The sequence below is a fragment of the Esox lucius genome, chromosome 14 (genome assembly GCF_011004845.1).
Source record: "Esox lucius isolate fEsoLuc1 chromosome 14, fEsoLuc1.pri, whole genome shotgun sequence".
Taxonomy (NCBI): Eukaryota; Metazoa; Chordata; class Actinopteri; order Esociformes; family Esocidae; genus Esox; species Esox lucius.
In genome coordinates this window covers 31,519,670-31,538,610 of record NC_047582.1, presented here as the reverse complement: position 1 = coordinate 31,538,610, position 18,941 = coordinate 31,519,670, and the positions used below count along the sequence as shown (strand labels likewise).

Genomic DNA, 18,941 nt, shown 5'->3' with positions numbered 1-18,941 from the left:
TGCGTGGTGACAGTGATTGTGAGTTTGTTTTTACCTCTCACATCTGCTCGGGCATGGATTTTCTGTCCGGGTTATGCCACATCTGTGACTAAGAGACAAGCAAATCCCTTTAAACTCTGGCAACAGCTTGTTGGGATTGGATTGCTTTTACCACTCGAAAGAACATCTGTGCGTGCTAGACACTGACAGTTACAGCCTCCGAGCAGCTCTACTGACCAATAGACTTTTAACTAACTACAGAGAATGTGTTGACATTGTACTGTATGGACCTGGATGTCAATGTACACATTTCTATAAAAAAAAATATCTGACTTGTATCAATAATATTGTGTTATTTTATTTTTTGTTGGATCCGGGTCACTGCTCTAATTATACTTCATTTTGCCGGGAGACTCCGCCAGACCATTCCGGTCCTTGAGGGCCAAAACACTTGTTTTCATCCTCTACCTGTTTTTGGTCAATTCCAAAATTGTCATTTATATCACGTGCCGTAATGTTTTATTAATGGTGTAATGGTAATGTTTACTTTCCTTTTCTCTTCAGTCAGAAAACTACATTTGTGAACCCTCAACCAATGTGTGTACGCCGTGTATCACAATAGATTGGAGGTACCCCAATTTCTTATTTTGCTGTGACGGAACCTTTAGCTTTTCTGCGTTATTACATGAACTTCTGTCAAGTGCTTCAGTATTGGGCGGAACCTTATAACCATGTGATGTAGCTCTCCAGTCAGCCCTGCCCCTTTCAAGATAGCTCCACCTATTTCTCCCCGAGTGACAGAGCATGCAAATGACTCCCACAATGACTTAAAGGAAGTAATGATTCCAGGCCCATTTTCCATGTTTGCCGTTATTCCAGTTTAAATGCAGCTTTAACCTACAGTACATTATAACTGAGCTCAGGAGCCTTGCAGAGATAAATCACAAAGGCAAGAAAGACACAGGACATCTGTTTAAAAAGGAGATTACTTTCACGCACCTTGGTACATTGCATTTTTCAGTTGACTAATTTTGTAAGGTGCTTCTATTGATCAATGTACTAATTTGCCTCGCTGATAACCAGGTTTTTAATGGTAATGAGCCTTTTAAGTATTCATATTTTAAGATGAAAATGGCTTTATAGCTTTCTGAAGCTTTTATTATAACATTTACCATGACTCTATTCCTTTGACCATTCAGACATTGAAAATCAGTCAAATCTACCTTTGACATCACTTTTTCATCCCTAAAAATTAATTCTGACTCAATTAGCGACACCATTTCTCTCAGGTCATTGTTGCGCGAGTCACCTTTTTTTCTATAGAAGATGACACTACAGTCCCCCCCCCCCCCCACCCGGTTTCTGCTGAAAGCTGTTCCTGCGCCCTCTTTCTCATTTGAATGTGAAGCCGACCAGGGAAAGTGGCTCCTCACTCTTCAAGGCTAAAGGGCTATTGTGACGCTCCTCCCGGCAGACAGATTGTGGCTGAATGGCCATTGTCCCTGTGTCTGATAGGTTTAGCACTTGGCAACAATAAGATCTGCAATCACACACAAGGTTCATCCCCTCCTGAGCTTTTGCAGTATGAAGACGTTATGCGGATCAGAAATCTGTGTGTTGATTTCACGGTTCGGTCAAACGTGGCTCGTGTGCGAATGTGTTCGTATGCAGGAACCACGGACGTGTTTGCTTAGATGCCTCAACATTCGCACGCTTCTTTGACATCTGCGTCAGGCAATCTGAAGGGTTAAGTTTGCAAATCCCGGTGATTCAGCCGCAGCTGATACCAATAAGGTGTGCTGTCTGCCTCGTTTGTGATGGTGGTGTCCACATCCTTGTTTGGCCGTCTCCCCGTCTACCTATGCTGAATAAGAACGGGCCTGCTGTCAATCACCGGGGTTTCCACGGAAATGAGAAACAGAGACAGGAACTGGTATGGCGTTACGGGGGGTTTCAGCAGCTGAGGTTTCATCTTTCCCCATTTGAACGACCCAAAGCTTTTAGAAGAATTGACCTGATCACGTCACAGGGACAAATGGACACATACAGATCCTATGAAATGAATCCAAAAACTGCACGCCTCTCTGGATATGAGAATCTTCTTAATGAGCAACTCGCAACTCGATTCTGTATGTGTCTTCCGAAGTACATGCAATGTGTTTTTGGTTCTTATCGCGTGGCTTCATCAACCGGGCGGTCTGGACCAAAATCCTCACGCGCCCGAGGGAACACACCCTGCAGGTGCTGATTGAGCTCACACATACGCTGAAGCAAGACACGCCGAGGCAATTGCATTTCCCTCCGTGGGACATCTGGACCAATCACAGAGCTGGAACCCTGGTCTCTCGATGAGGCAGCTAACTGCGATTATTTTCGAAAGACCCAGCAGTACACGGCAATCCACCTATGACAGTTGCGAAACATTGGCTTGAGTGAGGACAGCCATTCTACATAATCTCTCTCTATGGCACGCGTCGCCTCTAAACCAACATCTATCAGTGCCAGTGAAAAACCCCCCAATCAGACGCCAGTGTTGTTGGAGGTCCACGAGTCCATGTCGCTAGTGGTGAGGTGTAGATGTGTCAGGAGACCATTTATCACGCTCCTGGTTAAGGAAGACATTCACACAAATGGGGCTGCAGGATTGTTATCATATAATTGCCCCTGATTATCGTTACCATTTGTCACATGGTTTGTTCCTTTTGAAGGGGGGTGGGGGGGGTGATTTAGGACGGGACTTTGGTGCAGTGTAACTGCTCTATTAGAATGTGATGTAGGACGTGATGTTGGTGCAGTGTAACTGCTCTATTAGAATGTGATGTAGGACATGATGTTGGTGCAGTGTAACTGCTCTATTAGAATGTGATGTAGGACATGATGTTGGTGCAGTGTAATTGCTCTATTAGAATGTGATGTAGGACGTGATGTTGGTGCAGTGTAATTGCTCTATTAGAATGTGATGTAGGACGTGATGTTGGTGCAGTGTAACTGCTCTATTAGAATGTGATGTAGCATGTGATGTTGGTGCAGTGTAATTGCTCTATTAGAATGTGATGTAGCATGTGATGTTGGTGCAGTGTAATTGCTCTATTAGAATGTGATGTAGCATGTGATGTTGGTGCAGTGTAATTGCTCTATTAGAATGTGATGTAGGATGTGATGTTGGTGCAGTGTAATTGCTCTATTAGAATGTGATGTAGGATGTGATGTTCATGAAGTATAATTGCTCTATTGGAATGTGGTGTTGTATGTGTCATTGGTGCTGTGTAATTGCTCTATAGGATGTGATGTAGGACATGATGTTGGTGTCATTTAATTGCTCTATTAGGATGTGATGTAGGACATGATATTGGTGTCATGTAATTGCTCTATTAGGATGTGATGTAGGACGTGACGTTAGTGCAGGGTAATTGCTCTATTAGGATGTGATGTAGGACGTGACATTGGTGCATTGTAATTGCTCTATTAGGATGTGCCATTAGCGTTCTCCCTCCTCGTCTGCATCATAATCGCCATTGTGCTTCTGTCTCCTTGTTTTCTTCCATTACCACAGAGTTGTGGAAAAATGTGGAGCGATGAATCTCAGGCTCCCTATCTGTCTCCCTGCATGTGTGTGTGCGTGTGTGTGTATTCGTGTGTGTGTGTGTGTGTATGCATGCATATTCATTTGTCTGCATGTGTGTGTGTGTGTTTGTGTATATGCATGCGTAATTCTGTCTTCTCTTGTGTATATTTGTGTGTGTGTGTGTATATATATGCCTGCGTATTCATGTGTTTGCACGTGTGTGTGAGTGTGTGTGTGTGTGTACATCCTCCGGCCTGACCTTCCGAAGTGTTGCCCACCTTGGCAACGGCTTCAGATGGTTTTTAAATGCTCTCGCCCCTCAGACAGCGAGAAGGAGCTCAGAACTCCACGGGCTCCTCGGCGCGTACGCCCACACGCGGAGCGTCAACCACATCTTCCCGCTCCGAGGCGGGAACAAAGTCTAAGCAGAGCCGGGACTCTGCGCGTTCCATGACAGGATTCCTAGTAAACAAAGTTGAGAGGTCTTCCAGGACTGATGGCTTAAGTCAGACTGAGTCAAAGGCTGAATGGTTTGACCAGGTGAAAGGGTGCAAGGTGTACAGAAAACACTTGCTATTAACGTTTGACACAACATTTGTTTTGGAAGATATACTATTTTAAGGACAGTAGTCTTTATACTGTCCTGTGTTAAAAGTAATTTCATCTCTTTTCGCATCGAGTCATCAAACCTCTGAAAATATATGTTTGGTTTTTTCAGTCCCCACTGTTCTATAGGGGGAAGTGAAGAGAAAGGTGTTCTCCATTGTAACGGATATACACCAATCAGCCATAACATTATGCCCACCAGCCATATACTGTGTAGGTCCCTCTTTTGCCACCAAAACAGCCCTGACCCGTCGGGGCATGGATTCCACTAGACCTCTGAAGGTGTGCTGTGGTATCTGGCACCAAGACTTTAGCTGCAGATCCTTTAAGTCCTGTAAGTTGTGAGGTGGGGCCTCCATGGATCGGACCTGTTTGTCCAGCACATCCCACAGATACTCGACTGGATTGAGATCTGGGGAACTCCTTGTTGTGTTCCTCAAACCATTCCTGAACCATTTTTGCTCTGTGGCAGGACGCATTATCCTACTGAAAGAGGCCAATGCCATCAGGGAATACCGTTGCCATGAAAGGGTACACATGGTCTGCAACAATGCTTTGGTAGGTGGTACGTGTCAAAGTAACATCCATGTGAATGGAAGGACCCAAGGTTTCCCAAAAGAACATTGCCCAAAGCATTATATTGCCTCCATCGGCTTGCCTCCTTCCCATAATGCATCCTGGTGCCATGTGTTCTCCAGGTAAGTGCCGCACACACACCTGGCCATCCATGTGATGTAAAAGGAAACGTTATTCATCAGACCAGGCCACCTTCTTCCATTACTTTGTGGTCCAGTTCTGATGCTCATGTGCATATTGTAGGCGCTTTCAGCAGTGGACAGGGGTCAGCATGGGTACCCTGACTGGTCGCAGCTACGCAGCCCTGTACGCAACAAACTGTGATGCACTGTGTGTTCTGATAGCTTTCTGTCAGTACCAGCATTAACTTTGTCAGCAATTTGAGCTACTGTTGCTTGTCTGTTGATCGGACCACACGGGCCAACCTTCACTACCCACGTGCATCAATAAGCATTGGCTGCTTTGACACTGTCGCCAGATCACCGCTTTTCCTTCCTTGGACCACTTTTGATAGGTACCACTGTAGACCAGGGACATCACAATTTGGCCCTTGTCAAAGTCACTCAGATCCTTACACTTACCTTACACCCAATGTTTCCAGCTTCTAACACTTCAACTTTGAAGACAGAATGAGGACTTGCTGCCTAATATATCCCACCCACTGACAGGTGCCATGATAACGAGATTATCAGTGTTATTCACTTCACCTGTCAGTGGTCATAATGTTATGGCTGATCGGTGTACTTCATTTCTGTGAAACAGTAAATACATAGAAAAATATCCTGTGGTTATAATTCTCTCTAATAGGATCAAGTGAGTGGCTTAAGCACGCAGTCTTCAATGACCTGGTAACTGAATCAGTGGGATTGGCTTGTTTCCTGTTTCTTTCACATTTTCCTAAAAGGAAGCAAGACAGCGATTCAATTATCTCAGACTTCTGTAAGGAGCCCTTAGAATCAACAACTGAGTTAACAGCCTCGCATGTCATGAAAGTGTAAAATAAGTTGTTTTTGCAAATGCAGTTTGGGGAAATTGAACCGACGAACATCCTGGTTCTCTGTCTATTCCGACGTGTTTAGACGGCTGACCCGTTCCGTGCATCCTGGGCACCAGTTGGTCTGTGGAGAGTGTTCCTGTGGAGTGTTCCTGTGTCCCATGGGCTGTTCAAGGAGTTGGGCCTCCGCTCGGCACAACTGGTATCGTGTCCTCCTCTGGGGGATGTGAGACAGCTGTTCTGCACTCTGCCATGGCGCTCGCAAGTGTTTGTTAGCATGCAAACTGCACATGGGCGACTTGGCTGTCACACATGCCGGGAACCGAACTAGCCGAGTGGTCCATTTTCCTCTTTTGAGAAGAGGAGAGGAGGAGTACCTTTCAAGGATGGGTCTTTTTAACTTCTTTTTTAATAGTATCCCCCGTTATTTCCGTTGACACCCCAAAAAATGATTCTCTTTGTCTTGACATCCTGATGCTCTGGTCGACAGTGCTGGACAACACAGACAAACCAGATAAAATTCTGTAAGAAAATGACATTTGAGGGCCCCCACCACCTAGTGCAGAGGTGCCAGGAGACCCTCCGTCACACTCCAAGTAGAGTTTGAGTGACACGTTTGAGGAAGGATCCTCTGGAACCCCCTCCCCCCACACCGCCCCCAGTGTGATGTCCACTAGTGTGACGGCGAGCTGCTTGTTCCGTTCTTTAGGCTTTTCCACTGAACCTGCCTGTGGGGATGAGCTGTGTTGGAGCTGTGATGCCGTTGAAGCCAGGCTGGCTGAGACCCCCCCCCCCCCCCTCCATTTGGAAGGCTTCCAGAGAGTTCTACACAGGGCTTTAAATTCGGTGCTGGCCGGTCTGATCAATATGCACAACGCGGCCTCTCCACTGCACGTCTTCACTGGGGTGCAGGGGAGGGTGTCGTGGTGGGCGGTGGGAAGAGGGGTGTGTGGGCGTCTGCTCCTACTGGTCACCACTGTGCCTTGGCTAGTGAGAGGTTCCTTAGTACAGATGGCTGTGTGGCACTGCTTTGAATACCCAGCTAGCGCCCAGACTTCCTCATCTCTGTGACTGGTTCCTGATGCTACAACCCTCAGCGGATCAGAATTTAGAAGGACAGGGGTCTGTAGCATCATACAGGGGTCTGTAGCATCATCCAGGAGTCTATAGCATCATACAGGGGTCTGTAGCACCGCACAGGGGTCTGTAGCATCAATACAGGGGTCTGTAGCATTATTCAGGGGTCTTTAGCATTATTCAGGGGTCTGTAGCATTATTCAGGGGTCTTTAGCATTATTCAGGGGTCTGTAGCATTATTCAGGGGTCTGTAGCATTATACAGGGGTCTGTAGCATCAATACAGGGGTCTGTAGCATTATTCGGGGGTCTTTAGCATTATTCAGGGGTCTGTAGCATTATACAGGGGTCTGTTGCATCATGCAGGGGTCTGTAGCATTATTCAGGGGTCTGTAGCATCATGCAGGGGTCTATAGCATTATTCAGGGGTCTGTAGCATCATGCAGGGGTCTGTAGCATTATACAGGGGTCTGTAGTATCATACAGGGGCAGCCGCTGGCGGGGGGCTTCATGTGAAGAGCCTGCGAAGTTACGCGTACACTTCTGGTCATATTAATTGATGTAGAATTAAAAGCAATTGTTTTTCCCCCTGTTCCCTGTTGACGAACTGCAGACTAGAAGTTCTAACCTTGGCCAAGAACTTTCTTATAACCACATTTTATTATTTTATGTGCCGAGCTGTCTTGCTTCCTTTTTAAATTTTTTAAATTTAATTTAGTGTATACGTAGTCAGCTCCCTTATCTTACAGTTGCCATATATCACTCTTCACCTAGAGTAAGCTGTGGATTGTGAGGGAAGAAGAGTTAATCATTGGTCACTGAGATGTCGGCTGTCTCCACAACAGCTTCTGCAACGCCCAATTGTCATTTGTGAATGAGACCCAGATGATTTACATCGTGGGAGAGTGGAGAGACCTCCACGCCAGCCTCGACCGTCTCAGTGTTGAAAAGTCGTGTAAGTTAGATGGTACGGTTTGAAATACTCAGTCCCCATCTTGGAAAAGGTCCTTTCTCACACTTTGGGATGTGTCCACAAGCCAGTGGTTTTGGAGAGGAGTAGGCTACTAATCACATAAATATACAGCCCGCCAGGACACCATGTCAGGTAAAATATCTTTTTAAATCAGGTTTGCTTGAAAACTATTTGTTTTACTACACATTTAAAAATGTGATCTAAATGACTTGGTACTTGTTACAATGTTCAGTACAGATTATAATAATAATAATAATAACTATATTTGTGTAGCACTTTTCTAGTACAATTAAACAAAGTTCTTTGCACACAATAAAATAGAAATACATTAAAATAAGAACATTTATATATATAAAAACATATATATATATATATATATATATGTGTATATATATGTACAACTTGGGTGTTTACCTAGGGACTCACTGTTGAGGCATGTAAACAAAGCATTACAGTAGTCTAGGTGAGATGAAATGAAAGCATGTATCATTTTCTCAGTGTCCTCAAAAGATAAAACCGATCTTTTTTTGGCAATGTAAAGTTGATGAAACCATGACTGCAATAGTTTCTTTTTTATAATATTCAAAAGTCTGGATAAAAGAAAACTCCCAGATTTCTGGCCATAGGCACAATATTTTTTGCCAGGAATCCTAGAGCCAACCGAACTTCACCGAAATTGAGGGGGCGGGGCAATAATCAAAACTCTGTTTTTATCAGTGGTTAACAAAAAAAAATATTGGATGTCCAGTTTGTAATGTCTTCAAGGCAATTATGCAGAACACTCAACTTGCTCAAATCATTTGGCTTTACTGACAAATACAACTGCGCATCATCTGCGTAACAATGGAAAGAGATATCATGCTTCCGAATGATACTACCTAATGGAAGCATAAACAGGATTAGCCCCAGGATGGAAACCTAAGGAACACCACATATGAATGAACCAATCTAGTGCAATCCCAAAGATCCCAACCCAATTTCTAAGTCTGTCAATTGAAATGATGTGGTCTGTTGGTGTCAAAAGCTGCACTAAGATCCATTAACAACATGATTGAAAATTTTCCAGAGTCAGCATTCAACAAGTCATTAGTAACCTTAACAAGAGCAGTTTCAGTACTGTGTTTCTGATGAAAGCCTGACTGGAATTTCTCAAAAATAAGATTGTGTTCCACCACTTGTAAAAGATGTTTTGCTACAACTTTCTCTAACATTTTGGATAAGAAGGGCAGCTTGGAAATTGACCTGTAGTTATTAAAACAGAGCTGTCAAGATTAGGCTTTTTTAGAAGAGGCACAACACATGCTGACTTAAAATAGTCAGGGTCACAACCTGTGCTGAGAGAACTGTTTATAATGGAGAGTAGTTCAGGGCCTACTGTTCCAATTATTTCCTTAAGCAGTCTGGGTGGAATAATGTCTATAGGGCGAAGGGAGGATTTTAAATGAGATGTGATACCTAAAAGGTCTTCTAAAACAAATGGAGTACAAAGGGTAAGGAACTTCAATACAGGGCAGAGTTGGTTTATCATAGATCTAATATTAGCAATTTTCTCATTAAAAAGGTTAAGAACTTTTCCCAGTCTGCAGCAGTTGAAGCCATGGCCCTGACTGGTGCTGGATGAACAACATAGTCAATAGTTCTAAATAGGAACTTTGGGTAATGACAGTTTCCTGCTATCAGTTCAGAACAATACCTAGCCTTCACATACTTAATTGCCATATTATAAGATAATAGCAGTTCCTTCATATAGATGTAATGGACATGTAGTTTAGTCATTTTCCATTTTCGTTCTGCTTTTCTACGTCTTCTTGAGGTTTCGTATGTTCTCATCTAACCAAAGGTAAAGTTTAGTTTCAGGCCTTGACCTAGATCTAAAAGGAGCAATTTCATCAAGAGTATAACAGGTTTGATATAGTTTGTTGAATCAGTTTAGTGACATGTGGCATACAGATTTTCACTATGACTAGGAAAAATATCTGAACATTTTGAAGCCATCTGTGGATTAATGATGCAAGAGGAAATGTTATGATTTTCCCTTTTGGGGAAAACATTAAGCAGGACATTAAAAACAATACTAAGATGATCAGACACTAAAAATATCTTCCTTTGTCAGATTATTCAGGGTAAGACCAAGAGTACAAACAAAATCCAATGTGAGGCCATGATTGTGGGTCTGACCAGAGACATGTTGTGTCATGTTAAAGGATTCAGTTAGATGTATAATGTTGGTGGCTGCAAAATCAGATCGATAGGTTAGATGGTTCATGCCAATAGTGTCCAGCTTTGTTGGTTCCATGACGGTTGAGGAATTTAGATGATCACGTCCAAAGGTATTAAGGTATGGGGTTGATAAACTTGTTTATTTTTAGATTAATTTCTTATATGTATATATATATGCATATATATACATTACCTCAAGCTCTCTAAGTGCTGGTAAAGTAAGTGCAAGAACAGGGTCAGAGGTCAGGCAGAATCCAATTGGCCACTGTAGGACCTCTTCATCCTCATAGAGCGTATGTCGGTTGCCATGGTCAAATTGGAAATACCGCCATGTCTGTGTCAACCGGTTCTCAAGGAGTAGTAGGGCTTTTTGTTTTTTAAACACCCTGGACACCGACTGTTTACATGTAGGCGTTAGGAGTTAAAGAAAACATGACCGTGTCATGAGGTGAGTTACCGGGCTTCATTCCTCTGGCTGGGGCGAGGAAGTCCATAAATTCCCCAGCAGATAGACTTGCGAGAAAGTATAGATTCAATTTACTGTTGTAGCGATGATGCTAGTTTACTGGGTAGGCCAACCACTTCCCTCGGGTCAGTTTAAAGCGAGGAGGAAGTGGAGCACATAAATAACAGGATTGGATGTATGATGAAAACAGGGCGGCACTTTTCTTCCTTCCCGAACATCGTAAAACCTCCCTATGCAGTCGTCAGAATTTTAGTTTTAAACATCACTTTATGTCTAGTCATAAATCACTCCGTGTGTTTGGTTTATCCGTGCATTCTTTTTTTTCTTCAAATGATAACTGAAACACATGTTTTAGGACAGTTTATTTTCCCAGAGATGGCTTTTGCTCAGTCTGATCACGTGGGCATGAAAAACTAATTTGAAGATTTCTATGTACACATCACATTGACATCACAAGACGGTTTAGAGTCCACTCCCATACCCAGCTAAGAAGTGGTCTATTATAATCACATCAGCCCTGTGACATCACGCTGTACTATCTTACCCAAACAAGCTGACATTTCAGCTCTGACACAAAAAAATATATTTTCACAGCTGTAGTGTGGAAAGAATATTAGTTTTCCTTCTCAGAAAAATATTGGATTTGACTTCACTGGGATTTTAAAGGGACATTGCCTACATATGGGAATCGTTCACTTGCTTTACTGTTTTACTTTCTCTGTTCCCCGTAGAGCTGTCTCATAGAGCTGTTTCTTAGAGCTGTTTCATAGAAATGTCCCGGAGAGCTGTCTCATAGCGCTGACCCATAGAGCTGTCCCTTAGAGCTGTCCCATAGGTTTGTAGCATAGAGCTGTTTTATAGAACTGTCCCACAGAGCTATCTCATAGAACTGTTTCATAGAGCTGTTCCATAGAACTGTCCAATCCCATAGAGCTGTTTTATAGAACTGTCCCATAGAGCTGTTTCATAGAGCTGTACCATAGAGCTGTCTCATAGAGATGTTTCATAGAGCTGTCCCACAGAGCTGTCTCATAAGAGCTGTTTCATAGATCTCTCTCATATCTGTCTCTCTCTCTTTCCCTCGATCTCTCTCTCCCCTGCCTAACCTCCCACTCCTTCCTTTCACCCCCTCCCTTTCTTTCTCCCTCTCTCTCTCTCTTTCTCTCTGAATAGCTACCTAACAAGACAGAAAATTGCAATGCAGTCCATTTTCTCTTCAGCGGGGCATAAACCAAGGCCCTGAATGGATAGTGCCATACCCCTCCCCATTAGGCTGGGCATGTGTTTTGAGTGGCTGGCTATCCCTCATGTAGCAACACATTCTAACACCAGACCAGCTTTCAGAGCACAAACACATGATTAGCTCAGAGCGGTTACGAATCTTGCTGTCACTTACATTTCAGTGTGATTTTAGAACAATAATATTCAAGTGTCATGTCTTGGACGTCATTTGAAAGCTACTGATTTTGTTTTGCATCGTCCTCCGTTTAAAAAAAAAACCTTCGGGTCCGCTGCTTCCCTTCAGACAAACGTACACCGTGCCCCCTAACACACCCTAACCTCTTCTATATAAATCCCCCCACATTCCCTCATCACGCTTTCAATGGGCCGTGAGCCCAAGGCAATGGCTAGCCAGATTGGGGTCGTAAAAACCGCTGTGGTGTCCCCTCAAAGGTTGTGAGTGACACCAACGTGTGGCCGGCTACGGGCGCCTGTGTCTGGATGTGTGGGTTCACCGGGCCAGGCTGCTGGCACACGTGGAGGGGAGACAGACCGGGACATTCCCCCATTCAGGGGCACTGACTCGTTAACGAGGCTGGGGGGTGGGGGTTACAACCTCCTCGCAATCTCTTTCATTCCCTCTCTCTCTTTCTTCTGGCGGAGGACTCCGGCATCCATTTTGACAATGGATACCTCAAAACCAACAGCATGCTGTTAATCTCTCCGGACAAAAGGGAGGCGACCATCCCGCGTTGTTGCATGTGGGCCCTTTGGAAAGAGAAAGAGGGAGAGTCAAGGGGGGGGGGGTGTTGGAGGGTTGAAGGGGCTCTATGTCTACCTGGGGTCTTAAATCGGTTTTGGCGGACATTTTGAAGACGGTTTGGGAAGATAGCTGGGATCCCTCCTGCCGCGGGACACTCTCCACACGCCCTCCAGGTAGTGCTGTGCGTGCGTGGGCACCGGGGTCACCGTAGCCAGGCCGGCGGCCTTGGACCCAGCCGCGTAGCTGCTCTGGGCCCCGCCCCAGCGATGAGGTCCCCCCTGGAACCGTTCGCCATGTGAAACAGTTTTGTTTGGTTGTTCAGGAAAATTCTTGGAATGCATCATTTTTCTGACAGACCAGAACTTAGGTTTTAACATCCAGAGTCCAAAGGCAATAAGTCAGTTGGGCGGCTTTTGTATCTGTCACGGCTACATCAGAAAGACACTTCTTGCCTCTACATTGTTAAAGGCACCACAAAAGGCTTTCTTACCAAACTTTTTTTTCCCCTACCAAAAATTTTACAAACAGGTCCGGTAATGAATAGGTTGTCGGAATGCAGAGTTCCCTAGAGTCCAGAACAGATTGCAGCCTTCCCTTCCATACTCCCCCGTCTTCTCCACCAGACCCGAACCCCCGTCCCCCCCCCCGTCCCGCCCTGTCCCGTCCGACCACTCCCGTGTCCCCCCGCTGCCACAGACAAAAGCACTGCAAATCACTGAGTCCTGTTGCTGAGGAAGGCTGTTCCCGGCCCTGACCTCTGGCTCACTCCAACATGCAACATAAACCTCAGTGACAGACAGGGACGGCCACAACTGAGACAGAACAGCCGGCAGAGCTGAGCACAGAATATTAGCCCACCTAAATCAACCCGTGTACAATGTCCGGCGCGAGGTGAGGCCAGAGGAGTGTTGTGTTTTCAGGCCGCGGGCAGCTGCGTGGGTTCGCTGTGTGTTCAAGTTACTTCATTTGTGCGGAGGTCCGTTCAGAATGAGGACCTCTTTCTGGGCGGGTGTTTAAACAATGAGTGGAAAGATCAATTCTGTGACCGTGTCTCAATGTTGGAGACGTTGGTGACAGATGCTGCGTTCAGCAGCTCGTATTTCCTGTTGTCATCTAAAAGGTGTCTAGCGTTGAGATCAAGAAATAATTATTCATCCTCACAATTGATATTACTCGCGCTCCAATAGCATATCTTGTTAATATTGTTTTTCTTTTTAACTAAATCTCTAAATAAATATTACTTATGAGGAATTGAATTGTGGTTTAAAGAGTAAACTACCGTCCTACCATGTCTACCATCCATCTACATTGTCTTAACTGTGGCAGTGGATAAGAGGTATTCCACAGTATCTGTTGCTTGGCACAAATTCATATTTAGCAGATAACAGATACCTCACACCGCCCATCAAGGGATGACAACTTGGATGAAAACATCTTCGTTGTGTTTATCCTTCCCTTTTTGCCTCATCCTAACCCTATCGTCTTCGGAGGGTAGTTCTTTCCAATCGGAACCCCTTGGGCAGTCTCTTTGCTTTGTTTTCCACAGTTTTCTCTTTGAGTAATAAATAACCTTTTTTCCTGGAGCGGCGCTGGGCTCGTTGAGACTCTTGGATGCCCATCTCTCTCTGAGGCTGTTGAGTTGACTACTGGAGGTGATAGTCATGACCACCCTGAGGTGGTTGGTGATGGTGTCCGCCTGGAGCCTGTGTGGGTGCTTGTGTTTGTTCAAGCTACATGTGGCTACTACTGTGTATTTTGGGGGGTAATAATTAGCACAGTGGAATATCACGAATGAAACGGTTCAGTCTAGGCCAGGTTTTGGGGCTAGGGGTTAGGCTTAGAGGTTATGGGTTGGGTTATGGGTTGTGTTCAAACGCTGACCTGTAGGGTGCCTTTCTCCACAGGACCCGGGCTTTGTCGCGTTCCTGTTCAACAAGCTCCAGCGTCTCCAGTGGCGCCACTTGGGCAGGCGTGCTAAAGGGGACAGCCTGTGTCAGGTCTGTGGAACCGCACTCCACCAGCTGAGACGCCTGGCCCTGCAGAAAGCCCTGGCCCTCACCGGAGACATGCCCGACCCACAGTCCGGACCCATCTCCTCGGCGCCGCCCCGGCGCTCTCCCACGTTCCAGGACTGGTCTGCGGATGACCCGCCGGCCAAGCAGCCGGCCCGGCTGTACGACGACCGGATTCCCGGGGAGAGGGGCGAACGGTCCCAGGGGGGACCTCCTCGCTGGGGCGGGGCCCAGAGCAGCTACGCGGCCGGGTCCAAGGCCGCCGGCCTGGCTACGGTGACCCCGGTGCCCACGCACGCACAGCACTACCTGGAGGGCGTGTGGAGAGTGTCCCGCGGCAGGAGGGATCACCGACCACATTCTACAACGGTGAGTTCCCGTGGTCTTGTTTTGTGAGATTTCATTCATATATCGTTGATTACAAATGCATTGTAATGTTCCTTAAATCTTCCTGAACGGCACTCTCAAGCCGCAGCGCTTGTGTTTTTTTATTTATTTAAAAGGCGTCTTGAATGCGTTCCCCCCCTTTGTCATTCAGGAATGAATGTTGTTTGTATTCACTTTAGTTAGGAAGGGAAGGCTGGGAAACGCAGTGACTAAACCATGCAGATCTAAAAAGAAGAAGTACCTTAACCTGAGTGCTACCGTGGCAACGCAGAACCGTTCCGGTGAATCTGGGCAGAGGTGAGAGTTGTGACCGGGGTCAGTGGGCCTGCGTTAGGTATTTGGTAGGCTGAGTGTGACATTGATGGTGTGTGTTTGACTGAAACGCCTGGTTTACAGTTTCGCCGTAACTCACGACAGATATTTATTGGGTTTCATTAAAAGGACTCGGTGTGTCAGTTTTATGGCTGGCCCTGTAATCATTTCATCATGACACTCACTCCTAGTTCAAGGCTGCCGTGTCTTGAATGCGACTCCATGTAAGCGGCCCGCCGGGGGCCGTCATCCCCAGGGACCTTCATCTGCCTGAATGAGATGTCATCCTCTGTCATCCCCGGGGACCTTCATCTGCCTGAATGAGATGTCATCCTCTGATTATGTCATTTGGGGTGTTAATCAGGACTCTGGCTGTCGTGATCGCTGTGGGTCAAGGCAAGTGTCTGCTGATCGCTCAGTAAACACACAGTGAGGGAGGAGGTCAAAGGCTCTGTCCAATCTGTTCTTTAGTTGGACTTTTCCACTACTCTGTCATCCTCATGCACGCTAATCAGATCACTTTTATTCGTTCACCTGTCCAGCCAGCCCCTAGTTGTTTTGCGGAATAAATTAATGCGCCTGTGTTAAACAAAATGGCGTCCATCCAACCTGTGATTCGGAGGCCACTCTGAGGATGACAGATGGTAAACAAAGCCGTGGCTCATTGCCGCTTCCAGGGAGAGACAAGCTAGCTGCACATTCATCTTTGTGTTTACACTCGCATTCTCCCGTGAAGGCTTTCGAAACGGATCCTGTAGCACCTCGGTCGCTAGTGCCAATTCAAGTGACGGACATCGTTAGGGCAAAGGTCACTCCTGAGTAAATACAGGTGAGTGGATGGATGACGGCCCTGACGATAATGTACACCCCGACAAGACGTGCGCACCGCAGAGCTCGTTAAACAAGCACAACACACCCTGAGCCGGGAACCGCAGCCGCCCTAACCATCGCGTGGCCTTCCCGGCCCGGGATTGAAGGCCCCTGAATGCGGGAGGATGGCTGCGAGGGGATAATTGTCCTCACGGCTGGCCACTGTTGACCTCAGCGCCACACGCGTGTGTACTCTCCATCGAAGTCAGCGGTGCTAACCGTCTCCCAACCCCCCCGCTGATGGGACGATTGACTTTTCGGGACGCCGCCATGACCTCCTGTACGCCCTGATGGCCCCCAAGCCCCCTCGCCTCCGCGACAAGTGGGTCCAGATTAAGGCTTTAATCCTTCCAGGCCCATCGCATGTGTAGTGTAAACCATGTTTAAACCCTTGATAGAGGCACTCCAGGAGATTAGGCATTCCAGTCCTGCGTGTAACAGGGTTGTAATGAGGGCTGGAAATCAATGGTTAGATGATTGGATATGTAAATGTTGGCTGAGGTCATTTTCCAAACCCGCAGAGGGGAATGGTCACTATTGATCGCCGGGCCAGATTTGTGAAGTGCTCGGCGGCGGTTTTAACGGTGTGTCGCGGCGACGCTGCGGGTCAAAATGGGATTAATACCAGTTTGCCTCGAATGAAGAGGAGGCACTAATGAGAAAAGCACGAACATCTCTGATGGGGACAGGTTTGATTGGATGGGAGGGACCACAGAGCCGGTCTCATTGGGTTATCTTCTGTTTTGGCATCGATTGACAGCTATAGTCGGTGAGGGCAGTTCCCGGAGGAGCTAACCCAAGGACCTCTTGCAGGCCTCAGGCCAGGGCTGGTATTACCGCGGACACACCAGTGATATGGCTCAACTAGTTTATTCTCTAATTGAACAGGAAATATGTTTCTAATGCTACGACGCGAGCCGAGGGAACGTTTCGACTTCCATGTCTTGTGTCACACCGGTTCTCGCCGTACGTTCTAATCCCTGAGCAAACATTTGACAGTTTCATTTGACAATGCAGTGAAGTATATTCAGACTGTAGTACATTATAATGATCCTCTGTATCTTGTGTGCAGATTTGCTATGCTGTCGGGACTTGCCAGCAATCTGCTCCCGATGTTTATTTTCTGTGTCCTTTGGCATTCTCTGCCTCCAACAGCAAGTGGCTCTGTGATGCAGAGCGTTGGGAGGCCAATGCTTTTGGCTGAGTGTGTGCTTCTCAGGGCGGTCAATCGGCCTTGAATCAAACAGAAAAGACAAACAAGTGTTTGAGTGTGTGTGTGTGTGTGTGTGTTCCTGTGTGTTTCTGTTTGGTTGTATGTGTGTGCCCCTGTGTACATAAGCAGCCGCAGGTGTGTCGGTTTCCATGTGTGTGGGTTTGGGCTTTTAAACTCTCAATACCCCTCCTCCTCCCATTTTAAACAAAACAACTCGGAACAAGGCACAAGCCGTAGGATTTTGGAGGCCAGGAATGACCTTGCCTGGGAATGTGAGCTGGGCCCTTGATTTCTTCAGGGAGGTGGTGGGCGAGGAGAGAAAGGAGATGTGTGGAGTGTTTGTCGGTAACGCTCTGAGGAGTCACCGCCTTATTCGCCAAGCCAGAGGCTTTGACGTCGTCAGGAGCATTCTAATGTCACTCACAAAGGAAAAACGTGACTCACAAAACTATGAGAGGAGAGGGAAAGGAATCATGCGAGGTTCACGTTTAGAATGTAAGAAACAAAGGGGAAATAAGGAGGCCAGCAGCATTCCTCCCTCCTCTCAGTGCTGACAGATGGGATCTTGGCCTGACCTGAGGGGAGTAGATGCAACCAACGTCCATCATGCTTCACTGCTGCGCCTCGTTTGGGACCAGTCCCTGATTATCAAAGACACTTAAATATCACGGAAGGATCTGATGTCTTTCCACCATGCTTAAATACACCGTTGTCCTGTTATACTAGGGTTATTAGATGAATGTAGCCGTCTTCAATCAAATATATGTTCCACTAAACATTGGAGGGGGAAATTGTTTGGTAAAAAAAAGCCAGAAGTTTTTCTAAGACCTGCAAGGGTCTTCTCTCTCAGTTAGCCTTATAGGCATCTCATTCTATGAATAAAAAAATGTGTTTGTTGTTGCCCAGAGTGTCCTTCCCACTGTCATCAAGCGCCCATCTGTGCCTTGTTTTACTGGGGAGCAGCTGTGTCACCACTGCAAAACTCCACCAGGAGGGAATTTATTTCTTTCTCGTTGCTCCGACTATTTGCTCCTCCCGGACCAACACCGGTGTTGTCAGAATTGGTAAAGATTGATTTCGCACTAAACACGGCGCTGCATTTAGAACACTGAAAGGTCCACCGTAGCGGCCCGGTCATAGTATCAACACACACCATCACACTATACTACCCCCTACTTCCACCAGGCACGACCCAGTTCCATTATTCATCAAGTCGAGAGCGACTTCACTTCTAAGTTCCTGGTGGCACAGAGGGGCAGTGCTGCATTAAGTTGTAACACCTCTGCCTATTAGCATTAATACCACCGGCTCCCTACTCTTCCTGACATTAAAATTAGGCCTCCAGTTGAGAGCCAGAGAGACTACGGGGTTGACCTGCATCTCCTGCTGGACATTGGCCGCTTGCCACTCTACCGGCCGGCCTCTAGACGTGTGGCATGGTCATTAGTTTGTAACGGGTTGTGTGAGATGAGTTGGGGACGAAATGTGCGGCCCTTTTCAACCGGATGAGGGTTTGAGTGATTCCGAATCTCTGTAACCAAGTTGTGCTGCGCTGGGTGTGGGGGGGGGGGGGGTTTGGGGGTTCGACTCGTTATGTGCCCATCAGGAACTTAGGTCTGGCTTAAAAAAATTTAAAAGCCAACGTTCCTCCTCCTGGATCGCGCATGAGTGGCACCCTGGAGATGATTAAAAAGTGTGTGAGTGTGTT

At 46.4% G+C, this 18,941-nt stretch overlaps 1 protein-coding gene across 2 annotated transcripts in view; it reads left to right on the top strand.

Annotated features, from left to right (window-relative positions):
- kif26aa (kinesin family member 26Aa) overlaps positions 1-18,941 on the top strand; it is a 100,750-nt gene that overhangs the window by 23,262 nt on the left and 58,547 nt on the right. For both annotated transcript variants that reach the window (XM_020053710.3, XM_020053709.3), the window contains one exon: positions 14,344-14,820. In XM_020053710.3, coding sequence (XP_019909269.3) covers positions 14,506-14,820 — 315 coding nt within the window. In that variant the 5' untranslated portion in view covers positions 14,344-14,505. The remainder of the gene's footprint in view (positions 1-14,343; positions 14,821-18,941) is intronic.